Source organism: Cucurbita pepo, chromosome 4, assembly GCF_057944985.1.
Source record: "Cucurbita pepo subsp. pepo isolate OVF chromosome 4, ASM5794498v1, whole genome shotgun sequence".
NCBI classification, from domain to species: domain Eukaryota; kingdom Viridiplantae; phylum Streptophyta; class Magnoliopsida; order Cucurbitales; family Cucurbitaceae; genus Cucurbita; species Cucurbita pepo.
In genome coordinates, this window is record NC_141801.1 from 5,164,234 (window position 1) to 5,177,141 (window position 12,908).

Sequence of the window (12,908 nt, forward strand, 5' to 3'; positions counted from 1 at the left end):
GTTCTGGGTTCAGGTTGACCCGGATCCGTGGATCTCAACTTCCTTACCCGACTTTGGCCGATTTTCCGGCGAGCTTTCTCTCTCCTTCCCGCGGCGTTTCCGTTGCCGATTTTGGTCATCTTCCTTCCCTTTTCCTTTTTGTTCGTCGTCCTTATTTCCTTTTTGGGAGTTTTGCGGCCTAAAAGCTCCTAAAAGCCATAAATCTAAGAATCGATTAAGAAACCTAACTTTCCGACCTCGGTTACCGACGACGACGCTTACGAAATAACACAAAACGCACCCTGAGTTATTGTGCTTTCGTTAGGGATCTCTCTTACGGTTGTAACAGGTCGTTTGGTGTCGGTTTGAGGGTGGTTTGAGGGTGGTTTGAGGGCTCGTCGGAGAAACTGGACACTCGCCGACGTTTGTCCGAAATCTCTCTCTCTCTCTCGAAATTTTCTCTCTTTTCTCCCTTTGCAGGTGTTCTGAAGATGCTGGGCTGAGGGTGGGCGTGCTGTGGCCGTCGTTTCGCATGGGTTCCGCGAAACTCGGCGGTGGCCGGAAAACTCGCGGGTTTTCCGGCGAATGGGTTTTTTTTTTTTTTTTTTTTTTTTTTTTTTTTTTTTTTCGTTTTCTCGTTTTCATTTATTTATTATATATATATATATATATTTTTTTTTTTCTTTCCTGGGTCCTTACATAACCTTGCCTAAGACATTCTAAAAAATTGTAATTTTCATAATTTATGACTATAATTAGCCCAGAACATTAATGAAATAAAAAAGTTATATTAACTAAATACCCTTACTCTAATTTATTATCCACAAATTTGTAACGATCTAACAATAAATGAAATCCATTTCCTTGAGTTCTAGTTGCATGATTGAGATGTTTTGGTTTAAATGAGTTAGGATTTTAAGAGAGAAAAAGAGAGAAATTGATATCCATTCCAAACGGCTTGGAGTCGGAATTGGCCAAAGATCCTTAATACGAAATACTCGGTGATTTTGGGAGAACCAATCCAAGTGTTTGAATCACTCAAATCCATAAAAAATCGAGGAAGAACAAGAGGAATGACTTTCGAATTTTTGTTCTCGATTTTTCTCTAGATCCAAGAAATTTGAGGAATTAGGCTTTGAAATTTTAATATGTTGTTTTTTAGGGGATTTTGTAGAACTTTGATGAAGAAACTCGGAAGAGGATAGGATTGGAAGTTAGAGTTTCTACGATCATCAAGAACAGTAAGTTATGTAGTTTAGACCAATTTTGAATAGATTTTGACCTTTGTTCGACTGTTTTTCGCTCTGATTTCGATATTGACCTCATTATGGCTTGAATTTGTAACAACCGGAAAAAATAAAATAAAATAATAATAATAATAATAATAATAATAAAATAATAATAATAAATAAATTACTAATAAAAATATATTAAAAAGAAAAACATTTGGTAACGGATCCCTCCACTTCCTTCAATCTCTCACCACTCTTTCCCTAAAAATAAATCTGGCAACAAATTAGGAATCCTGCAGATTTACCTAGAATTTCTTCCTTCCTATAAAAACAAATTAAAAAAAATAAAAAAATAAAAAAAAAATAAAAAAAAAGGTTTAAGTAGATTTAGTTCGGTCGAGGAGATATGGGTCAGTAATCGTATGTTAAATATTCCTCTTATTTTATTAAGTAATATTAATTTGGTTACAATTATTTAGTTTTGAATTAGAGATTAAAGGAAAAGAATTTTGTATGAATTTTAGGAAATCACAACTAATTATATTTTAGATCTCTGAATTGTTACAATAATTTAGGTTGTCAATAATTTTATATGAATTATAGAGTAAGAATATAACCAAATGAATTTGATTAAATTAAAAGCTAAAAATATAATGATTAACTAAATCAGAAGGAATATAATTGTTAACTAAATCGAAGACAGAGGAAATAAGAAAAAAAATGAAATAGAGATTGAAATTAGACTATTGTTAACTGAAAAGAAAGGAAAAAAAAAGGGAAGATTTAGAAGTAAGGATAGATTAAAAAATTGGCGTATAATATCTCCAAAATAATTACAGAAGAAGAGGGAAGATTGAGAAAAGATTTGTTGAATATAATTTTTAAAAAATAAAACAGTAAATATCAGAATTTAACCATGGCAATAATTTTATAGAGTTCAAACTTGAAACTGATGTCATAGGCTCACATAGGTTGACTTGGATTTCAATGGACTTTCATTAAGGATAACGACAGAACATCTGCCTAAGCTAACCAGGTAAGTGACCTTACTATCGACATGGTTATATTTTGATGTTGACACGTGCCTTGTGGTTCTGCACGTGTCATATATATTGATATGTGTGAATTGTCTGTGTATCGATATGCTTCCTATATGTTATGTATATGCTATAATATGTGAATTGTATGATAATAGTTACTGTACGATGTGAATAAGAATATGTTTGAGATAGGATACAAGAAGGATGCAAAAAAAAAAAAAAAAAACGAAATGTAACAATAGGAGTAAAATACGTTCACGAAACGTTAAGGTTAGGTTACTTACCGGAGTGATATGGATAAGAGAGATTGATGGAAAAATACGGTTAGGTTACGGGTAGAAAGGGATAGGTTTGTGATAGATTGATAGAACGATAGCGTTAGGTTAAGTTCTTGTGATGATATGACTAAGGTACGTTCACGTAATAATATGTCTGTGATAGGTATAAGAACGTTAAGGCTATGATAAGTTAGAGAATGATATGACTATGAAGTGTTTACGTTATTACTTGTTTATGATATGATACATTGTGATGCAATATGTCATGGTATGATGTGTATATGATGAAATGTTATGTTAAAAGCATAGAACGTTATGTTAGGTCTCTTAAATTGTGTGTATACAACATGATATGAATGACATGGAATTACGATAAATGACATGAAATATAATCCCGTTAGAATTATGTATGATTTGATAACGGAAGAATGAGAAACGATATGATATGAATGATGAACGATATCTGAAACGATATGAAAAATGATATGATATGTACTTAATGCTAGCGGGGTTGTATTAAAGGATAATGAAATTGTAGAAGTAGTGGGGACCTCATGCATTATGTGTGTTCATGCATTAGGGGGGATACCCCTATCCCATCACAAGGGTACGGACGCGTACATTCAATGGCAGGACAACGATCGTTATGCTTTGCATAGCGCTGCCGTGACGGTTACTAGTTCTAACGGGTCCCGGCATAAGGGGCTCCCAGAGTATGCCCACCAGATAAGGAAAGTGGCCCAGCGGTGTGCGAACTAGCTGGTGAGCCCATACTCGCACGTATGGGCTGTGTGTAGAGTATATGATACACGTCCACGATTACCTGTTAGGACAGCACCGTAGGGAAAACGAAACGAAACGAAACGAAAGATAGGTCCCATCATTTCATTGCATGTGATTGTTGCATTTAACCCCAATAGTGGGGTCACTTAGTAAGTATTTCTTTAAATACTCAAGCCATGTGCTACTACATTTTTCAGGTTAAGGCAAGGCATTCTTGTACGGCTGACGTCGGCATCGCAATTCGAGACCATGGCATATGCATAGGATAGTGGTATTTATTTTCTTAGACTTAAGCTAGAATAAGATGTTTTTAATTTAAACTCTCATTTATTTTATTTAGTCTTTTGTTGTGTCATTTTAAAGATGTTTTCGAAATACGTAAGTCCATGGCTGTGTTTTAAGATAAGGTGATGTTTTATGGAATTTAAATGAAGTCTTCCGTATTCAATGTTGATGGTACTATACGGTAGCGACCTTAAATTAAGTAGAAAATTTCGGGTCGTTACATAATTAGAGCCTTCCAGCCAAACCTCATAAAATTTGGAGCTCATAACATGCCAAAAGTTAGTTCGAGAAGGCACACATCACCAATATAATTAGCCATTTGAATTTTTCTCAAGTAATACTTCTAGGAATAGCTAGGATTTGTTAGTATGCCAGCATATTTTACTAGGTGGTTAGAATATGCATGTTTAGGACTTCATAAGGGCATTTTAGATGAAAAATGCTGGTATGTTATACATATTTATCGAAATGCCCCTAAGATGAGAATTTAAGATGCATGTTAATTTTAATATTTTTTTCCATGTTAGAATGGAGCAGGAGATATTGTAATGTGTGCTCTGGGCGATTGATAGATGTTATCTCGCCGTTGAACTTGTATGAATGCATGATATAGTATGTTTAGCTCCAGGTGATTGATTGCAAGTTCTCCTTGTAGACCGTGTTTATCTGCACAGAGCAAGGACTAATGTGTAGAGTCAAGATGTCTAGATGATGATCTAGGTCAGGACACCTCTAATAGACTAAGCACCTTAAGATCGTGAGCGGCTGTCAGAGGGTCTTGACTCTAGTGCTCCCAGACTAAGAAGACTCAAGGAATTAGAACAGAGTACCTTGAAGTCAAAAGTTTGCTTTAAGTCACCTAGCTACCTTAGGAACCCAATAGACCTCCTTAGCACCTAGAGATGACCAATGAGTTAAAATAGAATAGAATACCTTGGAGGCAAAAGTTCGCGTTAAGCCACCTAGCTGCATCAAGTGATTGATAGGAATATCTTCCTAACAAGCATGCATGAACTATCTGAGTCAAGATTATGATGCTAGAGCTAGAGTGATTTTGACCTAGATCAATATGTTTTCAGTAGACCGTGCACCCCAAAATCGTCAATGATAATTAAAGATCTAGACCTGAGTCCACTCAAAGATTGGATTAGCTTCAAGGAGCTAGTCTCGGGTATCCTAAAAACATGAGATAAGATCTAATCTTGGAGATAGTCTCTTCATTCTTAAAGTGGACACATTGAGAACCAATTTGATTTTATTAAGAATGGAAATTGTAGCTTCCAAGCCTTCTTGATATATTCCAACGATGTAAAAGTTCTTTAACAAGATCTCCTTGATAGCCTCTAGAAAGATAATCACCGAAGGAATTGAAGAAGTAGAGTTTTAAAGAAAACCAAGAGTCATATGAAGCTGGTAGAAATTTTCGTAAAATCTTTGCTAAATAATATATTTAAATATTTAATATATTATGATATAGTCTTCTTTATATCATATTTAAATATCATAAATATCAAAATATATATTTAATTTAAATTTAATTTAAATTTTAAACAAATAATTTTATATAATATATCTAACATATTAAATATTAAATACAATAAATATAATATTTTCCCCAAGTATGGTCTAAATCATTTGCACTCATTCCAAATTGACTTCTACAAGCATTTCTTAGAAACTTGTTCCATGCGGTTACTTACATTAATGTAGACTCCTCGAGCTTGTTTCTGGTCTTCGAGGATAGTCCAAATTTCTCAAAAATTTCTCAATACGTCGTACATTAAGTCAAAAGAATAAAACTCGTGAAAGTGGCTAGCTTCAAATTTGTTAAAGAGAAGGTTAAAAAACTAACCGTTGACAGTATTGTCTGCTTGGTCTGTCTTTTTCCAAGTGAATTAGAGAGGCGGATCTGATTGGTACGCTATTTGCCGATCTTTCTTTTCATGCAGGTGCCATGGAATGGGCGAAGATCACTAGAGAGCAGGGTTAGATCTTGATGTAGATAGAAGTTATCAAGCTGAGGGGAGAAGGAAACTCACATTATGAAAGTTGAGGCTTGACTCTAACAGGTCTGGTAAAGTCTCCAAAGCTCTAATGTAAAGAAGTAACCTACTAATTGGCTTGCTTGTTAGAGGACTAGTTAGGGTCATCTTCTCTAACTTGTGTGCGTGCTATTCTGCTTTCCTTCCTTCCTTCCCTCCCTTTTTTTCTTTTTTCTTTTTTTTTTTTTTGTTTGAAAAAATATCTTTTATTTATTTTCTTAAAATTTCAGGTGCTACAAATATCTCATCGGATCGAACTTTCTCTTCTAGTCTGACAGGGAGCTTGACCCAATAGGTGCCCTTGGATCGACTTGACCTCTTGGGGAGCTCCCACATTTGCTCAACTTCCGATCATGTCTCTACCATCTGTTTCCCCTTCTCTTACTAGCCTCTTTCTATTCCTTTTCTTCTCCTTACTCGTGACATCAATATTCAATTTTCTTACAATATTTGTCAATCATGTAACTCAATTTTCAAACATACTAATGGTATCATACAACACAAAATACAATCTAACATATAACAATCTTATGATTCTACAAATTAAAGTCTTAAGCTATCACAAGGGAATTGTTATATGATTCTACAAATTAAAGTCTTAAGCTATCACAAGTGAATCGATTCCGATCTTCAATTTGAAGTTTTTATGTATAGACATCTCAAAAAAAAAAAAAAAATCTAAACCCTTCGTTTCATAATAAGCAATTATTTGAAACAAAAGACCTAAATTAATTCAAAAGTTCAAAACTTTAATAATTTTGCATGCACAAATGATTAACTAATTTTAATTGCCTCAGTTTAGTATGTATATCTGACGTGTCACAAATTCATTGGCTATCATCCCTCCTTCCCTTGAAAGGATACTATTTCTTCCTCTCAACTGCCTGCATGTGGGCCAGTGTCAATACCACACTAAACTTGTGAATTCTCTAGCTCTTGCTTGTTCATGTTGTTTACTCTTCCCAATGGCATTCGTGTAATTCCAGACAAAATGAAGGGCAAAAGAGAAACCAATGGACTATATGAATCCTACATCATTTTCCCTGCCTTGCTGATTCAGAAGCAAATGATAAAGAGAAAAATGTCTGTTGTGACACAGGAAATCAAAGGCAAAGCAGATGAAGTGTACCATGGAGATGAAATAGGGCTTCCAAATGGGCTCTTGCCCTTGAAACACATGGAACAACGTGGGATTGTGAGAGACACCGGGTTTAGTTGCTTAACTTGAGGAGAAAGTTTAGGAGATCGATTGGATTTCTCCGCTATAAATACTCATGAGATGTATGCTATTTTCGCAACAACAAAGAGAATTAACAAGCATAAGTGCTTAAGGTTCCTCTTCAAAAACCTCTCTCCCTTCAAGTTGTTCTTCCACTTCAGTTATTTGTTTCGACATATTTCGATCAACAGTAGATACGTACGTAGTATATGAAAGACATTCGTACCTTTGAGCATTTCTTTGCGGAAGGCAAGGTGGCATCAGCATAAAAGAAGATCGCCCCAGCATTTCTTGTTTCGAGCACCTTCGACGCCGTTTTTGGAAAATATTGATATTCATGTGGTCTATGATTCATGTTGTGAATCTAAATCTGTGACATCCCCATCATCCTTCATATGCCAAATAAGTAGTTTAAGAACTTTATGCACGCACTCTATGTGAGGCCCCATCTTATCTCCAACCACAAAACTATAAACTTCATTTCTAATTTCAATCCAACTCTTTCCCACTTCTTTCTTGTTGTCCATCCCTTTCATCAGCTTCCTCATTTTCGCAAACTCACCCCATTTGCCTTCAGCTGCATATATATTGGACAACAGCAGGTAAGTCCCTGCCATATTCGGCCTTGTATCCAATACTCTCTGAGCTGCCAACTTTCCTAGATTTGAAAGCTCATATGCTTTACATGCTCCCAACAGGGCACCCCAAACCGACTCGTCGGGTTCAAATGGCATACTCTCGACTAGTTGAAAAGCTTCCTCGACTCTCCCAGCACGCCCAAGCAAGTCCACGACACACCCATAGATCTCGTGATCAGGGTTAAGATTGTAATCCTCCACCATTGATCTGAAATAACTTAGACCCTTGTTCACAAGTCCCGCATGGCTGCAAGCACTTAGGACCGCCATGAACACGATCCGATCAGGTTGAATTCCACTTCGAACCATTTCATCGAACAACTTAATGACCTCTTTTCCATATCCGTGTGATCCATAGCCAATCATCATGGTAGTCCAGGACACTAAGTCTCTACGAGGCATATCACAGAAGAGTTTGTGTGAATCATTTATGTTCCCGCACTTCGCATACATGTCGATAAGTGCATTCACCAAAGCTACACTATTGTCAAATCCTCTACGAATGATTCCACCATGAACCTGTTGTCCACACCCTAAGACTGCTAAATTGGCACAAGCTGCTGTAATACTTGTGAATGTAAAACAATTTGGTTCATAGCCTTCAGACCCCATTTGCGAAAATAAACTTAAAGACTCGCTGGAATCTGATCTTTCATACCCTGCTATCAAGGTGTTCCATGTAATCAAATTCCTTTCAGTCATTTCACCAAAACATCTTTTTGCATCACATAAACAGTTACACCTGCAATACATGTCGAGTATTGAATTCAATACTGGAATATCAGAATGGAGGCCATATTTGGTGACTGCTGCATGTATTTGTTTTCCATATGCATACGAGCCGATTGAAGCACAAGCTCTAACCGCGATGGAAAAGCTAAACGAGTTTGGTTCAACATTATCCTGTTCGTCAAAAAAATTCAATATTGCATATCTGATAGGTCTCTAATCTTTCAATTTTGTACTTAATAAGTTCTTGTCATTAACTATCATATGAACGATGAAATAGAGTGGTGGAAAAAGTATAAAATGGTTAAGGTTATAGTTACCAGTAACATTTGCCTGAAAACTTGAAGGCCGCTGTAGCCATCACCTCTGTGAGTGAACCCTGCAATCAAGGTAGTCCAAGACACAGCAGTCTTGAGAGGTATATCATTAAACACAGTCAAAGCATCATCCATGGTAGCACAGCAAGTAGCATACATATCCAAGAGTGCATTCTGGACATACATCGACCCGTCAATACCATGTTTCGTGGCCAAACTATGAGCCGAAGTCCCACATGAAAGAGCCTTCATGCCCTTGCAAGCCTTGAGAACACTAGACAGAGTGAAGGCATTTGGGTGAATATGACTCCTAAGCATCTCACAGAACACAGCCCATGATTGAGTATAGTCATTGCAAGAAGTAAAGCCAACAATCATAGCAGTCCAGGCAACCACATCTCTTTCAGGCATTTCATCGAACAGGTTACGAGCGTGTTTGGATAGGCCCTTGTCGAAGTATGATTTGATGAGATTTGTAGCCCAAATGGATGGCGATTTTGGTGTGAAAGGTGGGGTTGATTGTAAAGTGGTGGAGTTGTTAATCCATTGGAGAGAGTTTCTTACTATCAATGGGATTGGGTGGAAACGAGTGGAGGATGCCAGTTTGTTGGCGCTCATCCCTGTGTTGCTTCTGATCAAACCCCGCAGCTTTCAGTTCAAATTTTTTAAGAGCATTGTAACGCCCCAATGGCCTTTTTCAAGCTTCAAGAAATTTATAGGTTTTTCCCCCCCAAAGATTTCTAAGAACTTAGTTTTTAATTAACTTTTTTAAAATATCAAATTTAAAAATTAATACTCTTATCGGTTAGTACCACGTTTTAAAAATGTCCCTATTAATTAAAAAAAAAAAGTGTAAATAAATGGTTTTTGTGTATATATTAACGGTTGTCGATGTGTGTTCATATGATTCAAGAATCCGAACTATCGAATGGAAACCGTAAGATTGAATTGGACATATGGGTATGTATACCAAAAAGAAGATTCATTTCATTGGATTTTCAGAATACAACAACTCATTATTATTCAATCTTTTAAATATTCGTATCCAAAAAGAAAACAGTTGAGAAGGAAGCCCAAAATCCAAGGCAATAATAATGCCTAAAATAATATGAACATTTACATCAAACAACGCTAAAAGCTGATTGTAATGTAGAGGAGAACTGGGAAGCAATGGTCTGTGTTGCAAATCGCTGAAACTGCTTCTTCGCATCTGATACAACAATCACAAACATTATATCAATCTTAGAACAAAGCTTCGGTAACTTTCAGATAATCCCTCCATTCTACTTCTTCTACTTTGTTCTTGAACAAACCAAACAACAACAACAACAACGGGACTATAATATATGTAACAGTCCAAGCCCACCACTAGCAGATATGGTCCTCTTTAGACTTTTCCTTTTGGGCTTCCTTACAAGACTTTAAAACGCGTATGCTAGGGAACTAGGGAACTAGGAAAGGTTTCCACACCCTTTATAAGGGTGTTTCGTTCTCCTCCCTAACCAATGTAGGATATCACAATATATATATGTATATGAGCTATTTGTGGCGATATGCATGTGTATGTGTCCAAGGGCTACACTACAAGTTTATAAACGAAGGAAACAGATATCTATCTTCTCATATCCTGCCATGCTGCTTGGTATACAAACACTACAATAGATATCAATGATCTTCAAACAATGATTGAAATGATGTATGAACACTAAAAGAACTTATTGGCTTGCTTGCTTACCTTTACGGCATTTTGTAAAACCAATAATGTTTGCAATGCTCAAAGTCAAACAAACTCCTACAACAAGGAGATAATCTGCTTGCAATTTTATCAACGAGAATATTCCCAGCACAGTCCATGCCACGGCCTGAACATTGAAGATCATAATCATTTAATCATGCAAACAAGACTTTACCAGGCCAATTATCAAAATATTTGGGATCATAACATTTTCTTACTGTAAGATACAAGGTCCACCAGAACAGCCAGGAATCTTTTTTGTTCATCCGAGCCAATGACTGAGGTATAATCAAGGATCCATGTGCATTAGAAGCGAGAAATAAACATTAAAATGCTGTCCTGGTAACATAAATGCGAAGCAAGTGGTGAAGATGTAAAAACTAAGCACTCACCTCTTGATCCAGGCTTTCAAATTTCCACACACTCTCACCCATATCGTCTATTTCATTCCACCATCTCAAACCAACCAAAATACGCCCACTCACATTCTTCACAACCCAGAAATCGAGAGCAGCCAGAAAAACAGTCACCACGAAGATGATAACAAAGCTATTGAAAAACAGAGAGGAAAGAATGTAAAAAGCCAGTGCTCCAGCCTGTGCAAAACAACCATATAAACCCCAGAGATCACTCAAGAATGAACTCATTTATCATCATCATTATATGAACATACCTTAAAAAGAACATGAAAGAGACAAGTCCTCGGATTCGCATAATTTTCCGCAGGCGGCTGTACGCATTAGAGGGATCGTATGAGTTAAAACGGTGGTAGTAATGACTGTAAAAACATTCCAAATCTAGAAGGCCAATGGAACCCTAAGTTCATTTTATTCACCCAAGCAATCTGAAATCGAAACCAGTTGAAATTCAACCAATCTAATTTGAAAATCCTCCATAATTTTCCCGTCGTTAGCTCAGATCTTACATGAATCGCGGATTTTCATTTACTTCGGTTCTTTCAATCAAATCACAAACAAAAAAAAGTAGGCACCATTGTAGCCCCAGGCGAAAATTTAAGATTGGATCTAGCAACAAGCGCAGGGAGAGGGGGAAATGCCGTTCCCAGAAGATCAACAACATTACTAAACACGTAAAGATGAGAAAATAAAGATGGGGGAAGGCCTTAAAAGTTGGAGAGAGTAAATTTACCTCGTTCGGATCCATGATCGGGAAGTTGGAGAGATTTTGCAGAGATTATTTTGTGGGTATGTGTTGAATTTTGCTTGTTGATGCAGAAATGGAGAGCAAATGCCACTCCCTCCGTCGCTATGCGTCGATTTAGTGGAAGTTACCCTATAAAATTTTACCTATTTCTCAATTGTTTATGTCTATACATATGAAGACTTATTTAAGTGCTTGCATGAACTTGCAAAGGTTGTTCTATGATGGGGTTCGCACCACCTAGACCTATCATATTCGAGCTCCGTAACGACATCTGAACCACCTAGATCCATCATATTCGAGCTAGTTGTTCGTAGCGACATCTGGAAGTTAGTAGACTCCTTAGTGTCATGCTCAACATGATCACCATCATTATTGTAGCGTTCGCGTCCGTACTCATCATTGTAGCGTACGTGTTCGTACTCATCATCATAAAAAGTTGGAAGTGTCCCGATGCTTATGTACATACAGAAATGCATGAGTTCCCTATAGTTTCTCGTCTTTAAACGTCTTTATGACACAACCTTAGTTTTTATCTTTATATTACCATTAGTAGTACATGTGCATTAGCTTTCCATCTTAACATCCTGACATCATATAGAACATTTTGTGGGTTGTGTCTTAGGCCGAATCATCGACATAATGCAATATGACATTCACAACATGCACCTCAACTTAATATGGAAAATACTGTCATATTAAGAAATAACATCATACATCGTCGTCATAATGCAATTGACATACGCCATATCTATTGTTCTTTATATTTTGCAAATAAATAGAAAAGTTATCTTTAAGTTAGATATCTTTTTCTTTTTAACTTTTGCAATTATTTAGATTTTAGATATTTGACATAAAATCAGATTGAAAATGACTTCTGTCAATTGCAGGTAAATTGGATCGTCATTGTTAGGAAACAAAAAAAATCATAATTGATTGATTTAGAATCGATTAAAAATGGCTTATAAGAATTGGATAGTCATTGTAGGGAAGTGAAGAAAACAAAATAGATTGAAAATGACTTCTGTTAATTGGATAATCATAAAAGACAATAAACGATTGAAAATTGCTTTATAATTGCATAATCATCTGGAGGAAAGAAAAAAAAAAAATACATAGAGAAGAAAAACAAGGTGGTAACACAGAAAAGAAAATGGAAGATGTGAGAAATTATAGAGAATAGAATATTATACAAATTATTATTATTTGTACTCTCCCATTATATATGTAAGCGCGTTAATTCAGATAACCTAAAAACAAAAATCAACTAAGTTAAAAATGTGTGAATAACCTAAATAAAGAAAAATCATAACTTTTTATCTAACATGAAGGTTGATGTTGGATATGGCCTTGTGTGGCTCGGATAAGACAAAAAAGTCCAAGGGTCAAATGAAGACTTTACTTTATGGGTCAAAAGCTAGACTCCTTGAGGAGGAGTTTTAGCCCGTCAATGAAGCACGAACTAAGCTC

At 36.1% G+C, this 12,908-nt stretch overlaps 2 protein-coding genes across 4 annotated transcripts; both read right to left on the reverse strand.

The window, feature by feature from the left end:
• Positions 1–6,946: 6,946 nt before the first annotated feature.
• Positions 6,947–9,229, reverse strand: PGN (Tetratricopeptide repeat (TPR)-like superfamily protein). Its single transcript, XM_023665022.2, has 2 exons — positions 8,546–9,229; positions 6,947–8,399 (listed from the first exon to the last, which is right to left on the reverse strand). Exons 1-2 carry the CDS (start codon positions 9,158–9,160, stop codon positions 7,203–7,205), a joined length of 1,812 nt encoding a protein of 603 aa, XP_023520790.2. The 5' UTR covers positions 9,161–9,229; the 3' UTR covers positions 6,947–7,202.
• A 278-nt stretch (positions 9,230–9,507) lies between these two features.
• On the reverse strand, positions 9,508–11,592 carry LOC111784232 (Golgi apparatus membrane protein-like protein ECHIDNA). Of its 3 annotated transcripts, none has more exons than XM_023665019.2 (6): positions 11,427–11,592; positions 10,951–11,007; positions 10,670–10,765; positions 10,496–10,555; positions 10,278–10,404; positions 9,508–9,752 (listed from the first exon to the last, which is right to left on the reverse strand). In XM_023665019.2, exons 1-6 carry the CDS (start codon positions 11,439–11,441, stop codon positions 9,664–9,666), a joined length of 444 nt encoding a protein of 147 aa, XP_023520787.2. In that variant the 5' UTR covers positions 11,442–11,592; the 3' UTR covers positions 9,508–9,663. The 3 variants fall into 3 exon arrangements, with proteins under 3 accessions (XP_023520787.2, XP_023520786.2, XP_086979206.1); XM_023665018.2 differs by having other exon boundaries at positions 10,670–10,873; positions 11,427–11,590; XM_087123080.1 differs by having other exon boundaries at positions 10,670–10,826; positions 11,427–11,588.
• Between the last annotated feature and the right edge of the window lie 1,316 nt (positions 11,593–12,908).